The sequence below is a fragment of the Anastrepha ludens genome, chromosome 6 (genome assembly GCF_028408465.1).
Source record: "Anastrepha ludens isolate Willacy chromosome 6, idAnaLude1.1, whole genome shotgun sequence".
Lineage (NCBI taxonomy): Eukaryota > Metazoa > Arthropoda > Insecta > Diptera > Tephritidae > Anastrepha > Anastrepha ludens.
The window spans coordinates 112,034,181-112,056,757 of record NC_071502.1 but is presented as its reverse complement, the minus strand read 5'-3'; the positions used below and the strand labels follow the sequence as shown (position 1 = coordinate 112,056,757).

General features: G+C 34.8%; 1 protein-coding gene across 1 annotated transcript; it reads right to left on the bottom strand.

The window, feature by feature from the left end:
- Positions 1–1,046: 1,046 nt before the first annotated feature.
- On the bottom strand, positions 1,047–22,520 carry LOC128866850 (uncharacterized). Its single transcript, XM_054107863.1, has 5 exons — positions 21,208–22,520; positions 5,886–6,086; positions 2,253–2,390; positions 1,865–2,182; positions 1,047–1,804 (listed from the first exon to the last, which is right to left on the bottom strand). Exons 1-5 carry the CDS (start codon positions 21,457–21,459, stop codon positions 1,313–1,315), a joined length of 1,401 nt encoding a protein of 466 aa, XP_053963838.1. The 5' UTR covers positions 21,460–22,520; the 3' UTR covers positions 1,047–1,312.
- Between the last annotated feature and the right edge of the window lie 57 nt (positions 22,521–22,577).

The window sequence follows — 22,577 nt, the reverse complement described above, 5'->3', positions numbered from 1 at the left end:
TTACTACAACAAAGCTTTTTTTATGAAAGTAAAAATTTATTTTGATATACATACATACATGTAGAAACATAGGTACCTTCTGCTCAAATATGAACGAGACGTTATCAATAAAACGGTCCGCGGATGACATATGGCAAAAATAAATTTTTTGTTTTTTGGTAGGACTGTTATAAGCTTACATGGCAAATTTCAGCGTGATATGTCCCATAGTTTGTTTTCTGTGCTACTGTAAACAAGCCAAGCTCGAGTGTGTTCTTCGAATTTAACGATGGAAATTCAAGTTGAACAAAGAATTTGTTTGAAATTTTGTTATTCCAACAAAATTTCGACTTCAGACGCCTTAAAAATGTTGCAGACAACCTATGGCGACTCTGCTCTATCGCGTGCACGTGTTTTCCAGTGGTACAAATCGTTCAAAGAAGGCCGTACATCGGTTGAAAACTTGCCTCATGAACGTCGTCCAGCAACATCAGTAAACGACGAAAACATCGGAAAAGTAAAGGAAATTGTGCTTGAAAATCGCACAAATCGCAAAATCGGTTAACGCTGAATGTTATTTAGACGTTTTAAAGCGTTTGCGCGAGAACATTCGTCTTAAAAGGAAGGAATTGTGGGACAACCAGTCATGGTTCTTGCATCACGATAATACACCAGCTCACACATCACGTCTTGTTCGCGATTATTTGAACAAAAATAATGTTAATATCGTTCCGCAAGCACCGTATTCGCCTGATATGGCTCCATGTGACTTTTTCCTGTTTCCCAAGCTCAAGTTGCCGCTCCGTGGAAAACATTTTGAGACAATTGAAGTCATAAAAGAGAACTCGAAGAACACATTCGAGCTTGACTTGTTTACAGTAGCACAGAAAACAAACTATGTGACATATCATGCTGAAATTGCCATGTAAGCTTATAACAGTCCTACCAAAAAACAAAAAAAAATATTTTTGCCATATGTCATCCGCGGACCGTTTTATTGATAACGTCTCGTTCATATTTGAACAGAAGGTATGTATGTTTATAATTAGAGTTCCTTCCTGTGTAGACGGCCTTCGGCTTGGATTTACTTCAATTCATGAAAAAACAAAAACTGTTTGTCTTAATGAGTTTTCAAATGTGTTTTAATAATTTTTAAATCATCATTTATCGTTTTCGTAAAATATACACACACATACATTTACTATGTACTATAAGTATACATCCATATACATATATATTAATATCTTCGATAGTACCTATTCAATAAAAATAACTTTCGATGCGCTCCTCGCATTATCTCTGCTTATCAGCTTCATATATGCCCCGCCTTCGCTTAAGCAGAGCTAGCGGCCAATTTGTAGAGTTTTTTCTCCTCAATCTTACTCCAAGCGCGCACCATACCGATCACTACCGTCAACAGCACCACCGCTACCACAATGGTGCCCACTACGAACCACGGATAGAAGCCCGGGTACGGATGACCGTCATGCGATGACCCGGAAAGCTCTTCATCATCCCAGTCTGCCATTTGCGTACCATTCTCCCCATCAGCCATTTCCATGCGTTCGAATTTATTACCTCCCATGTTGTGTAAGGTGGACGCCGCAAGGTGTTTGGAATCGGGTGTTTCATAAACTGGTTCGGCACTCTCTATGCGCGTAAATGTAACTTCACCATGATGGATTTCATTGCGGTAGCGTTTAATGCCATAACCGAAATATTCGAAAACATCGGCATTGAACTGCTGATGATGCTCAGCCCACTGACCGATCACTTCCACATTCACTGAAGTGCGCGCATCCATAAAGCGGCCGAAATAGGCTTTCTGGTAAATGGGGATGCATTTTTATTTTCAATTCATAATTCTATAAAATTATATTCTTACCGTTGAGACTTCCACACCACCCACACCGACGTCATTCAATTCCAGCACAGCACCCGCATGTTCGAACAGCAGCGGCAATCGGTCCAAATTGTGGCTATAGATGGTGCTTACATTCAGATGTACCTTCTCGACGAAGCCATATTTTATGCTGCCATAAATTTGTTTTGATTCGCGATTTGGATTGTGAAGCACTGTTCGATCGAGCAAAGTCTTGTAGCTGGTCGAAACATTGACCCAGGGCAAGTAGGTGATGTTGCGCAGTTCGTACATGATAGGATTTATTTCGACTAGCACGTTGATGTTGGCATCTTGGCCATACTGAAAAAAGAGTACGAAAGGTTTTGTGAAAATAGTATTAAAGAAGTATTATTTTTAATTTCCGACTTACAAAGTTGTCTTCGAATATCATGACGATGCACGCAAATAGATCTGCTGTGATGTTCGTAACGAGATCGGTATGACTGAAGTGACAGAGTTCCGTCTTTTCGCGATCCACATCGGTTGCCTTGCCAATATAGCTCAGTTGCTGGAAAGCGGAGAAAATAATAAGTTTTTTGGTTTTTGAAAATCCTCTTTGGATAGGTTAAACGGTCTGCTATAAAATACACATATCGCACTTGTTACGTTAAAGCGTAACAACTCAAAATCTGAACATTTTCAGTAGAGACGAAAAACTGTTTCCGTAAATATTAATAATATAGGTATTACAAGGGAAAAAATATGTAATTGCACGAAAATATCATTAAAAACAATATAACGGTTGTTTAATTCTTATTTATTTAGTAGTTGCGCTAAAATAACAAATTTTTGAGTGGTTACTCTTTTCCTTTTCTTTTTGAGTTGTTACGCTTTAACGGAACAAGTGCGATATGTTAAAAATACCTATTGTGATGCTTTCGAAGGAATCATTTTATTTATCTTCCCCCTACTTATCTCTAGACATCTCTATTTTCCCCTGTTCCAATTAATTCCTCTCTTGTCACTTACGTATTTCTTTATTTGGTGGAACCACTACGTTTTCTTGATGAACCATTGAAAAGTTGTTGTTAGTTTTGTAGAATAAACATTCCCCTTACATACAGGGGGAATGCTGCTGAAGTGACAGTCCTTGGCCGGATATAAATCAGGGTTGTTCCGATTACGTGGAACTGTAAGGTCCCTACAGCTTCTGCAATGGTGGTGAAATGGTAACCCTAGTTTTCCCCAGTGACCGGTAAACACAGCTACGAGTTTGGAAATTTAATGACGAGGTGTCCAAAGGGCTTTTTAAGTCCTCCGTATATTTTACTGGGGTCAAAGGGTTTTCAAAATAGCACATGAAGAAATGGAGCTCCATCCAAAAAAATAATTAGTGCAGTTCCCCTTTAACAACTGTCAGGGGGATGCCGATGGCCGGGTAGGAGGTCTCTGAGGCCAACTTAGTCCGCTTCCTGGCAAGCTCATCAGCAATTTCATTTCCCTCTATGTTCCTATGACCTAACACCCAGATCAGACAAATGTTACCTGCACACCCAAGAGATGTGATCTCCTTCTTACAGGAGTTTACTAATTTCGTCCTGAAACATGGCGTCGTCAGAGCCTTGACTATGAAATGTTAATATCTCCCTCGCTCCCGCTTTCCCTAAGTATTTTGCATGCCTGCAGGATTGCAAAGACTTCTGCTTGAAAAACACTAGCAGTATTCGGTAGTTTAAAGAAGATAGATAAATTGGCCTGCTCCCAGTCCGATTCCATCTTGGAGCCGTTAGTGAAGACAGAGGTGCACGCTTCGCTGCAGATTTTCCCTGCCTATTTGGAAAGATTGCCCTAGTACGACTCTCAAAGTCTAGTTTGCGGATAGAGGGATTTGTTCGAAGTTCGGAGAAATACGGTGTTAACTGCCCGAAAATGCTGCCATTCCCCTTGAGAGATTGCCTCCAGAGGCCAATCTTCTTTAACCTGATTGCACTTTGAGCTGCGATGGAAATAACGTAAAAGTCGAGCTCTAAAAGACTTACATTCAAGATAACCAAAGGATGATAGATTATCGGAGAGAGAGCTTGTGAGAGTAGCTTCAGCTAGCACGTAACCGGGTATTCATCAGCAGAATTGTGCCCGCTCATTTCACATGTATTCACACACTCGTCCAATCAGTCGTTGTTCAGACGGCCACGAAGTAACGTAAGTATAGATCAAGTGGATGAATTCTGCTATCACGGAAGCATCTTCAACAGAACTGGCAGATCAGCAGCTGACATACCCAATCGAATAGCGAAAAGTCCTGCTATATTTGGTATGTTAGACAAAGTTTGAAAATTTTCGTATATATTCAGGCGTACGAAACTAAGGGTCAAACGTGAAGTCTGTCGTTCTGTATGGATGCGTGACATGGAACACGATAATGGGCGATATATGAACTCTGCAAGCATTCATCAATCGCGCTGTATTCGCAGGGTTATGCGCGTTTTCTGGCCAAGCACTGGTCTCTGGAGTAAGACGAAGCAGGTGCCTGTTCATCTCGAAATTCGGTGACGAATGGCTTGAGCATACACTTCGGGAGCTTCATGGAGATATTGCAAAAGCGTACTCGCGTATCGGCTCCCATATCACTGTTGACAGTTATAATTTCGAGGTTGTAAAAGACTCCGTTTATTTAGAAACCAGCCTTAACACCTATAACAATGGCAGCCTGGATATCCAAACTAGAATCTTTCTTGCCAACAAGTGCTACTTTGGACTAAGTAGGCAAATGAGCAATAAAGTCCTCTCTCGATGAACAAAACGAACTCTGTACAAGGCTTTCAGCATGCCCGTCCTATCCTATGGCGCAGAAGCGTGCACGATGACAACTTCCGATGAAGCGACGCTTGGAGTGTTTGAGAGAAATATTCTGGGGAAGATTTTTGGACCTTTGCATGTTGGCAATGGCGAATATCGCAGGCGATGGAACGATGAGCTGCATGAACTAACGGCGAAATAGACATAGTGCAGCGAATAAAGATCTAGCGGCTGGGTCATGTCGTCCGAAGGTATACAAACGCGCCGGCTCTGAAAGATGCGATACCAGCTGGTAGGGCTCCTCTGCGTTGGAAAGATCAGGTGGAGAAGGACTTGGCTTCACTTGGTGTGTCCAACTGGCGCCGGTTAGCACGAGAAAGAAACGACTGACGCGCTTTGTTAAACTCGACTAAAATCGCGTAAGCGGTTAACGTACCAATTAAGAAGAAGAAAAGATTAAAGCCTAGGGAATTCTAACCTACCTTTTTTCAGTTTATCAAATTAGTTTGTCGAATTGAGATTTCGCATATGAAATTACATTACGTAACATTTTTGTTTAGTAAATAAACAATTTCTTACTCACAACTTCTTTTACTTCCATCAGGTGAATATTCATGACTTTCATATTGTCACAAATCACCAAATAGTCAATTTTGTTTGTCGATCAATTTGTCCGTCGTTTAACAACCAATGTAAGCATAAAAAAGAAAAAGAAAACTTCGCGCTTACGGGCAACTTGATTATCATAATCAATTTAAATTCGTCCGGCAAATTATAAATCAGGCAAAAAAAAAACCAACAACAACAAAAAACAGTCGTGTAGCTGAATGTGTAGACCAAAGGGTGACAAAATGCGTGTACCAATAATCACTTCCCATATTTAATGTTTTTATTATTAAATCTATAAAAAGGTGACGAGTTCTTTAACTATCACCCCAGCTCGCATTTGTGGGCACCTAATATTTGAAGTATAATATTCGTAATTAAAATAGTATTTTTTTATCATTAAAAACAAGGCGCATTCATTAAAGGTGGTAGCACTAGACCAACAACAATATTTTGTACGTTTGATTGTCAAAGAAAAGTATTGGCAATTTAGAAAACAAAGAAATAATTCGCCTTGCTTCATTCCGGGCTGACAGCCACGTGGACACGGCGAAAGAAAAACAAATTAGTTAGCTGATTTACCGATACCACCTTTAATAGATTCGCCTACTTTTTCATTCAGCATCTCCACTTTTGTAACCACTTTGTGTGCTCTTACCTCTTTCGGATTCAATTCCTGCACGAAATTCTCCAAAACCATATTATATGGCACCCAGGCAAGCAAAGGATTTCTCATACCATCGCAAATTTCTTTGTGCGTTCCCCGTCCACTTAGTTCACCATTGCGTAGTTTGAAGAAATAATAGGTATCCTTATAGGACGTACCGTGATCCTTACACATGGTCGCTAGGAAACTTTCCTGAAAAAGAATTTTTTTATTTTACAAATATTCGTCATGAACGATTTTGGATCCAAAATGTGGCGAAACGCAAAGATTTTTGTACAAAGATGCTTAAGTTTGAAGGAATTACACCAGGCATTAAAAAAATTGGAAACAAAATTCACATTCACAAATTCTTCTTTCGTCTAAAGGAGTATCCATTCGATTGAGAACCTGTGGTTTGCTCCTGGAAATATGGGACCTGCGTCAACTCAGCCAGCGCTGGACTAATGCGCAAACGCGCAAAGTCGCGTGAATCCTCTGGTCACGGGTAGATCGGGAGCGCTCGAGGAAACTTCTAAGGCTAACAAAGCTTCAGTTCTTGAATTTGGTGGGCATTCCTACCGGGGATTATCCGTTAGGTATTCACGCGGTGAGACTTGGGATTGCTTCAAGTCGTTTCTGCAGAAGCTGTCTGGAGGACGAGGTGGAATCATCTCAGTACTTTCTTCTCAGCTGTCCTACTCTTGTCTGGCATAGATTTAGACATCTGGGCTCTCTTACTTCTTCGCTACACCTGCAGATATTTGGGGCTTAACTAACGCACATCTAGTGAAATTCCTCAGTAGCTTGAAGCATCTAATACGAACGTAAATAGACACCGTTAGTCGCCATCCTCTAATCAAAAGCTTCTTCTTCCTTTTTTCCACCCCTGCCTCCTTTCTACCACGAAAATCAATAAAAAAATTAGTTTGAATTTTTCAATGAATTCTCACGAAATTTCATATGAAACCCGCTAAAGAAGGTCAACATTAAAGAGAACTGAGTGAAACTATAACATGGAAACGGTAATAAACGCGATTACGGCTTTTGAGTCGAGCAATGAATACTCGGGCAGACTCGGCTTTAAGTCGCAAAAGTGGTCAAACCATACTGATAAATGCTGAAATAGGAGGTCTTATCTCATCCGCTGTACTCTCCGGATGTTGCTTCTTTCTATTAGCATTTGATTTGGCCAATGACACAGGCTCTGGCTGATTAACAAATTTTCATCACTACGAAAAAGAAATTGAAAAATGGATAATCTAAAAATATGACGAGTTCTGCCGGTGCAGTGCGGAACTCGTGCGCTACTCTAAAGATGGGAGAAAGTAGAGACAAACGACGGTCACCACATTTTTGAAAACAACGCTTTAAATTTGGGGACAAAACGGCGAAAGCAAAGTTGTACAACATATGAAATAATAAAAAACGTATAAAAAATAAAAAAATAATTAAAAAAATTTCTATAGAAATATAAAAAAATTAAAAAAAAAACTTTTTTTTAAATATATAATAGGAATATGAATAAGTTCGTGCGGTTTTTTTTCGAAATTTGAAACTTTATTGACGTAAAATGGTTACAAATTTAATATTCAAAATATTGTCCATCGCTTACTACTACTTTTTCCCATCTTTCTGGCAATTCACGGATTCCCTTTGTGAAAAATTCGGTCGGTTTTGCCGCAATCCACGAATCGATCCATTTTTTGACTTCATCGTAATTACGGAAGTGCTGGTCAGCCAGGCCATGTTGCATCGATCGGAAGAGATAGTAATCGGATGGCGCAAGGTCTGGACTATACGGCGGGTGGGGTAGGACATCCCATTTGAGCGTTTCTAAGTATGTTTTGACCACTTGTGCAACATGTGGCCGAGCATTGTCATGTTGCAAAATAACTTTGTCGTGTCTATCGGCGTATTGCGGCCGTTTTTCTCGCAGTGCTCGGCTCAAACGCATCAATTGTCGTCGGTAGACATCCCCCGTAATCGTTTCATTCGGTTTCAGTAGCTCATAATACACAACACCCAGCTGGTCCCACCAGATACACAGCATAACCTTCAGGCCATGAATATTCTGCGCCGACGTCGATGTTGAAGCATGGCCAGGGTATCCATACGTTGCCCGACGTTTTGGATTGTCGTAATGGACCCACTTTTCATCGCCAGTCACAATTCGATGCAAAAAACCCTTTCTTTTGTGCCGTTGAAGCAGTTGTTCGCATGCCATAAAACGGCGTTCAACGTCTCTTGGCTTCAATTCATACGGCACCCAATGGCCTACCTTTCGGATCATTCCCATGGCTTTTAAACGTTTGGAAATGGTTGATTGATCAACTCCCAAAGTTTTTGCAACCTCTTCTTGCGTTTGAGCCGGATCTTGATCGAGCAATTCCTCCAATTCGGTATCCATGAACTTTGGCGGCGCACCCTCGCGTTCTTCGTCTTCCAAGCCAAAATCACCACTTTTAAAGCGTGCAAACCACTTCTGGCACGTTCGCTCAGATAGAGCATGCTCACCATAAACTTCCACCAAGATACGATGACTTTCGGCTGCTTTTTTCTTCATATTAAAATAATGAAGAAGAATTCCCCGCAAAAACACATTATTTGGCACGAAATTCGACATTTTCAAGTGTGGTAAAAATATTGTTGTTTACGCTTCAAATAAAAAACTTATACTGACGTTTGTGCCTTACGACAGTAGCTCTCCAATGAATGTTTGGAAATGTGGATCGATGGAATAATAATCAAGTTACGCCATCTGTTGTAAAACCGCACGAACTTATTCATAGTCCTATTAAAAAAATAAAAAATAATAAGTTTTCTAATTTCTATCACTTTATTTAATAGCTATACCTCATATTTAATATTTATTTATTTTGTTTGTTCTCTATTTGAGTACTGTAATTTTTTTGATCAAAATTTCTACAATTTAAAAAAAAAAACAAATAAAAAATAGAAAATTAAGAATATAGAAAATTAAAAAAAAAAAAAACAAAAAACAATGGAAAATTAAAAAATTAGAAAATTAAAAAAAAAAAAACAAAATTTAAAAAATAAAAAATTAAAAAAAATAGAAAATTAAAAAAATTAAGAAAATTAAAAAAATAGAACATTAAATAAATATAAAACTTTAATTATAAAAAAAAAACTATAAAAAAAAAGTTGAGTGTAAGTGAATGCCATAAGCTATTTATATGGGCCCAGTGCTTACGCCAATGTTCTGCACAGTCTCTTTACTTAATGCCCACACCTCGTAATTAGGTTAATTAATAGGTTAGAAAAACTTTGTTTGTTTTCTATTTTCGATACTGCGATTTGTTCATCAAAATGTATACAATTTCATAAATTTTATGACAAATTAAAAAAAAATTATATATTAAAAAACATTATAGTAAATAAAAAAAGAATTGATTATAAAGTTGTTTTTTTTTTTGTTTTTTAATGTAAAGTATTTCCATGAATATTCTATAACATAAATATCTTTACTTAATAGTCACACCTCGCATTTTAGATTAGAAAAATTTTGTTGATTTTTTATTCCCAATACTGCGATTTCTTCCTTAAAACTTCTACAATTTCATAAGTTTTATGATAAATTAAAAAAAATGTATAAATAAAAAAAAATTATAGATTAAAAAAAAATTAGTTATAAAAATTTAAATCTATAATTTTTTATGTAAATGACTACTATCTACTATATGTTTGAACGAATATTTTATAAATAAATCTCTTACTTAATAGTCGCACCTCGTATTTTAGATAAATTCTTAGATCAGAAAAATGTTGTTTGCATACATACATATGTATATAAGTATTGCGTTTTTCCCCCTCAAAATTTCTATATTTTCATAAATTTTAGGATGAATTAAAAAAAAAATTGTTTATAAAAAAATTCATATAAAATTTCAGTACAGCGTTTTTTTCTAAAAATTTCCAAATTTTCATAAATATTTATGATGAATAAAAATAAATTTTTAAATTAAAAAACTTTGATCTTAAAAAAATTTTATTATAAAATTTTATCATAATTTTTTTTATAAATTTGATTATACATTTTTTTATGTAAGACACTTCTATTTGTTTATTTTGAATCAGTGTTTAAGCGCATATTTTACAGCGTTAATCTCTTTACTTAATAACCACACCTCGTATTTTAGGTTAATTCATATTTCTCAAAATTTCTACAATTCCATAAATTTTATGATATATTTTATAATTTATAAATAAAAAAAGTATTATTATAAAAAAAATGATTAATAAAATCTTATATATAAAATAAAGTCAACTTTTTGTGTGTGTTCGCTAACCGGCCGTGTCTTTGCACCGAGTTAAACCAAACTTACACACATTGTTAAGTAGGTATTGAAGATGGTTTACGTATAGTTTGGATGCCTATTGGTGGATAGGGCTCGAGATATAGGTCAAAACGTGGACCCGGGTAACCTTCGGATGTGTATGTACAATATGGGTATCAAATGGAAGCTGTTGGGGAATGCTTTAGTTCAGAGTATTTTTCATGCCGCTCCGTGACTAGGGTCTCGAGATAGAGACCAAAACGTGGAACCCTAGAATGTGTTTGTACAATATGGATATCAAATTGAAGCTGTTGGTGAATGCTTTAGTACAGAGTATTTTTCATGCCGCTCCGTGACTGGGGTCTCGAGATATAGGTCAAAACGTGGACCCGGGTAACCTTTGGGTGTGTATGTACAATATGGGTATCAAATGAAAGCTGTTGATAAGTGCTTTAATACGGGGTAATTTTCATACCTATTGATGACTAGGGTCTCGAAATATATGCCAAAACGGGAACTCGCCGTGTCTTTGCACCGAATTAAACCAAACTTACACACAATGTTAAGTAAGTATTGAAAATGGGTTTCGTAAAGTTTAGTTGTAATTCGGAACACTGGCAACACGTACAACGTTCTTTTGAACCAGCCATAATGTCGTTTACTTTTTAACGCTTGGGGCGGAAGTGAACTGTCAAATTTACAGTGTGAGTTACAATGTGTCAATATTTCTTTCTGATTTGGATGCCATAAGGAGAAGGATTTAAAAACAATCTTCTTTTTTCCTGATTTTCAATTTATATTTTATATTTACTCAAAAACAAATAGAAAAACAAAAAATATTGTTTATGCCAAAGCGCTTGAATAAAGAATAAAGAAATAAATAATATGAAAACCATATCTTTTCTGTTCTAAACCATATCTATTCTATTTTAGTATGCCCAGCGAAGCGGGCCGGGTTTGCTAGTTTATTATAAATTATTGTATATACATTTTATTATATATATTTTTTTTTATGTAAATGACTCCTTTCTGTGTAATCAAACGTTGTTTATTTTAAATCAGTGTTTGAACGAATACTTTATGGCATAAATCTCTTTACTTATTAGTCACGCCTCGTATTTAAAATTTTATGATAAATTAAAAAAATGTATAAATTAAAATAAAAAAACGATTGAATGATTTTATACTAATTGATAGGTTAGAAAAATTTTGTTTATTTTCTATTTTCGGTACTGCTATTTTTACCCCAAAATTGCTGTATTATCATAAATTTTAAAAAGTTATAAATTTAGAAAACTTTAAAATTTTCATTACAAAGAATTTTTTAATACAAATGACTTCTATCTGTATAATCATAAGTTATTTATTTTGCAGTACCTTCGGTCACAGCTCAATAGGAAAGTGGAGCTCAGGTTGCACAGACTACATGGCTCCGTACTTTAGTTGGGAGAGAAGGTTTCGCACTACAATTGAAGAGGAGGGATGGCACAAAGGCATGAAGCCTGGCCATAGAACTTTTCACATCTACACATACGGCTCTAAAACTTCAGATGGAGTGGGAGCGGGTATTTACTGCTCAAAACTAGGCATAAGGCAGCCTATCAAGCTGCCAGACCACATCAGTATTTTCCAAGCGGAAGTTTTTGCTGTGATGAAAGCCGGGGAGCTAGCCTACACTAGAACAAGAAAGAACGCAACAATTAATATATACGTGGACAGTCAAGCAGCAATAAAAGCAATGAGCTCATATTGTATTAAGTCCAAAAATGTTCGACGGAGCTTGGAGGCCATAGAAAAGCTAACCGCAAACAGTAGGCTGCATATCTATTGGGTGCCTGGTCACAAAGGCATTATGGGGAACGAAAGATGAGATAGCAAAAAGTGCTGTTAAACTACCTTTTGAACAAGAGAACGACATACCAAAACCGCTAAATGCAATATAAAGGTTGGCCAAAAAGTCTTGCGGTATTTTTATTGAATTTTCAATTGTTCATAAAATTGGTTATAATAATGCGATTTAAGTCAAATATGCGCCGTTTTTTTCGATGACGAGTTCCCAACGAGATGCCAATTTCATAATGCCCCTCTTATAGAAGCTCGCTTCCCAATTTTCACAGGACTCTCTTGTGGACAACTTCCGACTACCAAGCTCGTTCGCCATGGACAGAAATAGGTGGTAATCACTTGGTGCGAGATCCGGACTATACGGTGGATGCAAAAGAACCTCCCATCCGAGCTCGCGGAGCTTCTGGCGCGTCACCAAAGATGTGTGTGGCCTGGCGTTGTCCTGATGGAAGACAATTCGGCCTCTGTTGATCAAAGATGGCCTCTTCTGCATGAGTGCTGCATTCAAGCGGTCCAGTTGTTGGCAGTACAGGTCCGAATTGAGCGTTTGGCCATAGGGGAGCAGCTCATTGTGGATGATTCCCTGCCAATCCCACCAAACACACAGAAGAACCTTCCTGGCCGTCAATCCAGGCTTGGCCCCCGTCTGGGCAGCTTCACCGCTTTTCGACCACGACCGTTTGCGCTTCACGTTGTCATAAGTGACCCACTTTTCATCGCCAGTCACCATCCGCTTCAAAAACGGGTCGATTTTGTTGCGATTCAGAAGCGATTCGCATGCATCCATACGGGCAAAAATGTTTTTTTGCGTCAAGTCGTGTGGCACCCATACATCGAGCTTCTTTTTGAATCTTCAAATGGTTTATAACTGTTTGATGATTCATGCCCAGCTCTTGGCCGATGCTACGGCTGCTACTATGCCGGTCTCTTTCGATCAATTCAGCGATTTTATCGCAATTTTCGACGACAGGCCTTCCGGACCGTGGCGCATTTTCGATCACCTCTGCACCAGAACGAAAACGTTGAAACCATCGTTGTGCGGTTCAAGTGGAAACAGGTCATAATCTATTGGCTGCACATGCGTACAAGATAAGGATTGCTAACACAGACAAATGCAAGAAATGCAGGGAGGATGTTGAGGAAACTTTAGAACACCTTCTGTGCGTTTGTCCGGCATTATCAAAAACGCGTTTAAAATGCCTGGGAGCCCCATTGTTTGAGGGTCTGGAGGACGTCTCAAAAGCGGATCTCCCAGCGCTGCTTAGATTCGCTAAAAACGCTGACATCCTACATGATGTCTACTTTAGAGGTCGGTCTCCATCTGGTATCGCTAGGGGCCAAAAGGTCTATGCGTGGCTTGTTGCCAACCAGGCTAACCTAACCTAACCTAATTTAAATCAGTTTGAACGACTATTTTATGGCATAAATCTCTTTACTTAATAGTCAAACCTTGTATTTTAGGTTAATTCATGGGTTAGAAAATTGTTGATTGTTTTCTATTTCCAATTTAAATTTTTAAAATTTTTTTCATGAAAATTTGTACAATTTCATAAACTTTCTGATAATTTAAAAAAAAATATAAATAAAAAAAATGTTTTATAAAAACAAAACTTTTATGAAAAATTGTATTATAAATTATATCAATTCTATTACAATTTTTTTATTGTAAATGACTTCTATCTATCAGGTAAGTCCATAAATTCGTACGTATTTTACCCATAATTTCACTTTTCTACGATTTTTGCATACAAAAAATTATTCGCGGAATATAACGGAACTATTTATATTTTCTTTGACATATTGCGCATTCAACAAGTGATTTTAATCGCGGATAAACGTGTTGTTAAAAAATAAAATGGAATCTTCGAACTTTGTTTTATAAAAGTGGTAAAAATGCAACAACTGCTGCTGCAGAAATAAACAGTGTTCATGGTGAGGATACCGTAAGTGTAAGTACTGCGCAAAAGTGGTTTTCAAAATTCCGAAGTGGTAACTGCGACGTGGAGGATGCCCCGCGCACTGGTCGTCCTGAAGTCTTTAACCCGACGCCTTGCTCGAACTCGTGGAAGCTGAGCCAAATTTGACAGTCTATATGACAGCTCAGAGGTTAAGTTCATCGCATGGCGCAGTTCACAGGCACCTGGTTCAGTTGGGAGAGGTTTCAAAGCTGGGAAAATGGGTTCCGCATAGACTTTCCGTCGCCAACCTTCAGCAGAGAGTGAATATTTGTTCTCAGCTGCTGCAACGGCTTGAATATGAAAGTTTTTTGAACCGTATCGTTACTGGTGATGAAAAATGGGTCCTTTACAATAATCCTGTTCGCAAGCGCCAATGGGTAGAGAAAGATAAAACGCCAGAACCGACCCCTAGAGGTGGCCTTCACCCCAAGAAGATTCTCCTGTCTATTTGGTGGGATATGGCCGGTATTATTTATTACGAACTTCTGTAACCAAACCAGACGATAACTGCTGATTATTATTCCCATCAGCTATAAAACCTGAATGAGACACTTAATGAAAATCGACCGTCTTTAGTGAATAGACGCAAAGTTTTGTTTGTTTTGTTTCACCACGACTACGCAAGACCTCATACCGCAAGGCAAACATTAGACAAGCTGAACGAATACTTCCGGATATTGCACCTTGTGATTATCACCTCTTCCGTGGGCTTCAATCCCATATGAGTAATAAGAACTACTCCTCAAAAGAAGCTATAAAAAGGTATATCGAAGCGTATTTTGCCTCCAAAGACAAACATTTTTTTGAGCAGGGAATTAAAAATTTGCCCAAACGTTGGGAAGACATTGTAAATAATGAAGGAAAAAATATCATTGATTAATAAATACTTTAAACATCTTTTTTATTAATATTAAAACCACCTTTAAAAAACGCACGAACTTGTGGACTGACCTGATATATAACCATAAGTTATTTACCTAGAACCAGTGCTTTTTATCATTGGGCATAAAAAACAGGGCGATCGCATACGCAAATTGGAATGTCCCACGCTTTGTGTGATAACAGCATTTCCTCTTTTCCAACACTAACACCAACACATAAACTTTTAAATACATTTTCTTATCAAACCTAACATACGGCGCGTTTCAAATAAGGCCGCTAAATCCCACCTGTGCATACAGAAATCAAACTAAATGGCGTGATTTAAATGAGCAAATAATTGGTCAATACCCGTACAAAAATCAATATGTGGACATTTTATTACATTGTTCTAAAACTTTTATTGCAACTTTATAAAAACGTGTCTAATAATACCGTAAGTACACATTTTAGTTCTTATAAATTATATTTTTTTTAATTTTGTATTTCTATTATTTATGTGCAATATTTACTAGCCCGCCTATGCCAACTCATGTATGTGTGAATGTGCAGCACAAACACCAAAACAAACATTTATGACAACTTTTTAGTCGGGTTGCTTAACAATTAAATTTAGAAAATTGATATTATTTGGTATTTTCATTGCTAAGAAAACTGGTTTTACAGCCAAGTAGCGATGAAATTTTTTTCGATTTTTTGCTAATATAGTTGCATTCAGTTAACATTGCAGTAATTGAAAATCGCTTTGTATGCACTTTTTGAAATATGCATGCACATATGTATGTATGTATGTGTGTCTGTCTGTGTCATGCATTTCTACCAAATATGGTTTATTCTTGTTAATGAAGAATCTATTTTTGGTCGGTGTGAGGTGATTTGCTGTAGAATTTCGTTAACATCGACATGCTATGTGGGGTCATTACGTAGACGCATAGAAAACTCGACGGGTAACCTTATGCTTTTAAAACATTGCAAATTGCTTTGTTTTGTTTTTTTTTGTTTCTTGTTTGTTTTGATTTTATGCTGTTACATGTCTCAATCAGTAAGTTGTAGATTATTTGACTGGCTGAAATCAAGTTAACAATACAGAGATATTAACACTTGCTTTCCGAATTCTCGTTGATGCTCTTAAAAATAAAGTTCTAGCTATGACACTAACTAATTGAGTTATTTATAAGGGCTTATTCGTATGGCAAGAGAGCGAAAGTTCAAAAATCGTCACGATGTGCATAACAAATTTCGCCAGTTTTGGGATTCTTCTTCTTTTTAATAGGCGTATCCATGCTGGATGTTCGCGATAACACACATCGTCGTCATCCTGATCTTAGTCGTACGGTTGTCAGATCACATTATTAATGATGTCATATTTGTGTCTGTTTGTCGCGCCACTGTTAGTTCGCCGATTGTTTGAGACCTGTCCACTTCTTGATGTTGTCTAGCCACGTCATTTTCTTCCTACCAATTCCTCTTTGTCCTTAAATTTTTCCTTGTATCAGCAGTTTTAAAAGGCCGTATTTGTCAACTCTTGTTATGGGTCCGAAATAAGTGACTTATCTTCTTTTTATGTCCGTTAGCATGTTCCTAGAGGTTTGCATTCTATTTAGCACTATGTCATTTGATATTTAGTCAGTCCAGCTTATTCTCATCATTTTTTTATAGCACCACATTTCGAAAGATTCTAGTCGGTGTATGCATATGATTTTCAACGTCCAGGCATCGCATCCCTATAAGAGTGTCTTGTCTTTAACCCAATTGGTATGTCTCGTCGTGTCAGTATCTTTTTAATCTTCATGAAAGCCGCTCGAGCCATTTCTATTCTGTCTCTTGGGATTATTAAACTGAATTCATATATTTAAATTAAAAAATGCCACCAAAAATACTGGAATTCAAGCTTAATAGGCTCACCTACTTGAAATGCTTTGCAGCAGGAATAAAATGCCCACAATACTCGTAGCAGTATTGGGCGGTGGTAGGAAGCTTTCGCAAGGTAGATGCTCAGCCAGTGTGAGGCCAATACAGATCTGGACTGTTAAATCAGCCAAATACCATCAAAGCTTGTCACTATATTTTACAACTTATCTGACACCATAAAATGCGATTCAGTGTAAACTTGGACTGAGGTTACATTTAGATGACTGAAACTTCCGAGTGCTTTTAAAATACTGAGAAACATGCAAGTTGCGTAAATCTGGTGGAGAAGGCGAGATGGACTCTGAATTGTACTCCAACATCAAAAAATTCAATTTTTTTTTTTTAATTCTTTGAAAAAGTTTCTTATCTAATTTTTATTGATAAAAATTGATTTTTATTATTTTATGTGGAGAAGTCATTTAAATCGCTAACAAAACAATAAATTTCGTTTTTAAATGTTCAACAATGTCAAACTGATTTTTAGCTTTGGGAATTCATATTATAAATGGAGTATTAGAACACCAAAATTTAACAAAATTTATTTTAATTTTTAATATTTAAAAATAGTTTAAAAGCTAATAGCATTAACTGATTTCCAAAAAGATTGATTGCCCTTTTCTTATTTAACGAACAAATTTAAATACTTCACCCAAAAATTTCCATAATTATGAACACTTTTTTGTTTTTTAAATAAAGAGTCTTCGGTACTAATGCCCCAATAGGTAAAGGCTGATCAGATTGGAGGTACTTTTCCAATAGGGATGCTTTTAACAGATCACGCGTGACTACTGTCAAACTAAATACATACTTTTTTCAGTATTCATAGACATTTCATCATCCAAAGACTTACACTCCAACAACGTTCACTATTCTATGAAAAGTTTTCATCGCGCGCTCAGGCCAAGTTATGGTGTACATAATCGTCCTACCGAAAGCACTATTCGGCAAACCATCGGCAAAATTGAGAATAATTTTACATTATTGGATTATACTCGACCGATTAGACCACTTACAGCCCGAAATGAAGCGAATATTCCGGAATATTGGGCGATTTTACGCAAAGATCTTGGTTTGAAAGCGCATAAAATACAGTTAGTCCAACATATGAAGCCGGCCATTTTGCCAAAGTGTCATAATTTCAGTCGTTGGGCTTTTGACAAGCTTGCCCTAGATCCGCAATTCGGGACCCAAATTTTGTTCAGCTTTGGCTTAATGGCTACGTCAATAAGAAAAATTGCCGTATTTGGGCTGAAAAGCAACCCGAAGCCATTCAAGAACAGCCTTTACATACATTTAAAACAACCTTTTGGTGCGACGTATGGGCTGGGGCGGCCCAAATTTCTTCAAAGACGAGGCAGGCGCCAATGTAACAGTGCATGGCGAAAGCTTTCGCACCATGATAAACGCCTTTTTGATGCCGGAAATTGAAGGTCGTGTTTTCCACAGCATTTGGTTCCAACAAGACGGCGCTATTATCCACATAGCTCGAGAAAGAATGCATTTACCGCGTCATCGTTTCGGTGAGCGATTTATCTCTCCTCTCGGACAAGTGGATTGGTGTGTGATATCACACCTTTGGACTTTCATTTGTGGGGGTATGTAAAGTCTGAAAGCTTTGTGGATAAACCAGCTTAGTTTAAGGCGTTGGAAGCCAACATTACTTAAGTTATTCACGAGATATCGAACAAAGTCCTCCAGCAAGTCATTCAGAATTGGTGTTTACGGACGGCCGAATTACGGCGCAGTTGAGGCCAACATTTGAAAGGGATAATCCTTAAAAAATAAGTTTCATGAATGGTTCTACTCAAAAATAATTAAGATTGGCCCAACAAATTGAAATGTCGCGTGTTTTATTTCAATGTAAATTTCGATACCTCTAAATTGATCACCCTTTAGAACTCTATCTGAATTTGACTTTTTGTCAAATTTTTTTAATTTAGATTTATCGTATACCAAATCTGTACTACAAATAAAACTAATAACATTTTTTTTTGTACGTTAATTTTTTAATGTATTTAAATTAATAAAATAGACATTAATAATTAAAAAAAAAGAAATAAATATTAAATAAAAATATAAAAAAAGTTATAAAAAAACAAAATTTAATAGCATTTTATTAAAATTTTAGTATTTAAAAATATTTTTAACTTTATAATAAACATATAAATAATTAAAAAAAAATATTTTTAAAATTAAGAATATTAATAAATATATGCAACTAAATGTATTAATTAAATTTCATTTAATTTTTAATATGTAAAAATGGCTTAAATTTAATATAAATAATAAAATTAAGCTCAAATTTATTTTAATAAATTTACAAATAAATTTTTTTAATTTTTTATATTTAAAAATATTTCCAAATTTAATAAAAATAATAAAATTAGGCTCAAATTTATTTTATTAAATTTATAATTAATTTATTTAATTCTTTTGTATGTGAAAATAGTTTTAAATTTAATATAAATAATAAAGTTAAGCTTAAATTTATTTTATTAAATTTATAATTGATTTATTTAGTTTTTTATATATAAAAACAGTTTTAAAATTCATAATAATATTAATAAAAACAAAAAATAAATAAAACCAGATATATAAAATTTTGCATAGTGTTTAAAATTTGAAAATAATTTTAATAAGTTTTATTTAATTAAGCTAAAATTTTGTAATAAATTATGTATTTTAAAAACTCCTTTAATTAAACTTTTTTTAATTTTTAGTATAAAAAAATTGTTTAAAAATTAATAATATTCGTAAATAAGTAAAACTAAAAGTATAAAATTCTATTTCATTTTTAATATTTAGAAATAGAGGTTAATACAATATATTTAGTAATGTGGCTTAAATCTTATAGTAAAATATGTATTAAATTTATAGATAAATTTAACTAAACTTAATTTACATTTTTTGTGTATAAAAAGAGTTTTACAATAAAAATAATTAATAAAGATAAAAAAATTAATAAAACTAAATATATACTATTTGATTTAATTTTTAATATTTGCAAATAATTTTAATTAAGCTAAAATTTTATAATAAATTATGTATTAAAAAAACTCCTTTAATTAAATTCTAGTATAAAAAAAATACTTTATTTAATTTCTAGTATAAAAAAATAGTTTAAAAATTAATAAAATGAGATTGGCATCACATACTTTTTGAATTTAATTAATAAAAATATAGTCTCAAAATTAATATAATATTGTTAATAATTAAGTTTCAAAAACTAACTAAAAAATGTAATAAAATCAAACATTGTAAAAATAACCCATGGTTGTATATTTGACTTTAATAAATAAATAAATAAAAATAAAAAAATATAAAATGCATCTATATTTTATTTATTTTTAAATTTTTTAAATTTGTTTCAAAATTATAATAATAATAAAAATAATAAATATATGAAACGAAAAACATTAGTTAAAAAGTATAAAGCATATGATGCAAATTTTCATACATATTTTATTATATTGTGTATATCCCCTATAAATAGTAAAAATAAAAATAATTAATTAAATTTTAAAAATGTCTTAAAACATTAATTTTATTTCCGCATTTAATTTTTTATTAATTATTTTTCAATTTTTTAAATTTGTTTCAAAATTAGAATAATAATAAAAATAATAAATACATAGAAAGAAAAACATTAATAAAAAAGTATTAAGCATCATATTTTAAGCAAATTTTTATATAATATATATTTTATTATGTTGTGTATATCCCCTGTAAATAGTAAAAATAATAATAATAAATTAAATTTTAAAAATTTCATAAATCATTAATTTTATTTACTCATTTAATTTTTTATTACAATAATTATTTTTCAATTTTTTAAATTTGTTTCAAAATTAGAATACTAATAAAAATAATAAATACATAGAAAGAAAAACATTAATAAAAAAAGTATAAAGCATCATATTTTAAGCAAATTTCCATATATATTTTGTTATATTATTATTATTAGGGGATATCTATAAATAATAGTAATAATAATAATAATAATAAATATTTAATAATAAAAATTTTTATAATTTCATTTATTTCCTCATTTAATTTTTCCGTTTTACTATTTTTTTAAAACGTTTTTAAAATTTATAGCTCAGCCTTAAAAACAACCGCCTATTAAACGGAAATGCGGAGGTAGAGCAAAATTTCCAAGTCATGAGTTAAAGTAGCAATTAATTTGAGTCGGTCTACCTGCCGTTTATACCAGTATCCACCTGCTGTTAAGCAACACCTTGTGGTAATAAATAATAATAATCAGGCCTAAACATTCTACATTCCGATTTACATACATATATTGAAGAGCAGGGCGATATAGTGCCTACACCTTCACGTGCGGCTTTAAAATAAATAAAAATCAATCGAAATGAGATCATTTCGATTTGGAAGAGCTTTTTCAGCATAGAAAACCCAACAAAACTGACTTATACCCCATCCACTTACCTTCTCCTTCACGGTTAGCGTTGTGGCCAGGACTTTGCAATTGGGATCACCGTCCAAAGGATTTACATGCTTCTCAATATCCGCCAGCAGCATCGGTTGAGTGCGTATGCAAAATTTATCATTCTCCTCGTAAGCGGTGGTGACAGCAACACAGCACCACTGCACCAGTAGCAGGAATAAAATTGGCACAAAAATAGGCGAACAAAAGGATACGCTACCAAATGAACGCGTTTTGCTGCGATACACCGCCATTGAAAATCAGTTCGAAAACAAACAAAAAAATACAAAATCAAATTGAACCGTTTCAACGACACACTTTTTATTAATGAATTTATGTATTATGTGGTTGTTGGTGCACATGCATTCAATTAGAAATGCAAACACACTTAACACCACCTCGTTTTTGTATTTAAGAAATGCAAAATGTTAATTTCACCGATTCGAATTGCTTAAGCGCGCTAAGCGAAATTTGTACGAAACTCAACCGCGCATTTGAAGCGCAAAAATCTTACTAAACATTGTGTTAAACGTACGAATTCAAATCAAATTATCAGCGGCTGAATGAGTAAAAAGCTACAAGCAACGCTAATGGCAGAGAGTTGTGCGCTTAAACGCTTAAAAAGTGACAGCAGCAGCGTAGTCAGCTACTTGGCCGCCGAAGTCAACCACTTGGTATAGCAGCCAACTGTAAGTTTAGATTTGGTAGCTGAGCAGTAAAGCTTTCACTAAGTAATTTTCGCAAGTAAATCTAAATAACTTTTATGAATTCTCTAATAAAGTGTTTTTGTTTTTTTTGTTCAAATGAAATCACTTCGGTGTATCTCTTTTCTAAGCGGCCAGCTGATGGTATATATTTAAATGGAACTAATCGGATTACTGTCTTAAAATAATTGAAGATAAGATAAATCTAGGGAGTACGCATTTCGATTTATATACAGCTAAGCTGTTTATTATTATTGCCATGATTATTTATTATAAATGTATATATGTCTGTCTGTAGGTACGCAAGTATTTCGTTAGATAAGCATATATCGAATGCAAAAATTGTTATTTTATTTAGTTCAAGAAATCAATTGAATTAATAGTGCAAAGAAAATGTTTTCTAAAATATTTTAAGGAATTGACTAAATAATCAGAAAAAACTCGGTATCATTCATATAGCTTTACTTTGTGAGAAAAATTAAACGGCACGACTTGCAAGCAAATAAGATACAGTCCCACGACAGTCGGTTCTACGTAACCGGAACGACCCGGATTTATATCCGGCCAAGGACTGCCACTGTAGCAGCATTCCCAGTATATACATATGTATATGGGGATTGTTTATGCTGCTACAAGAGCAACAACAACAGGCTCTCAAACTAACACCA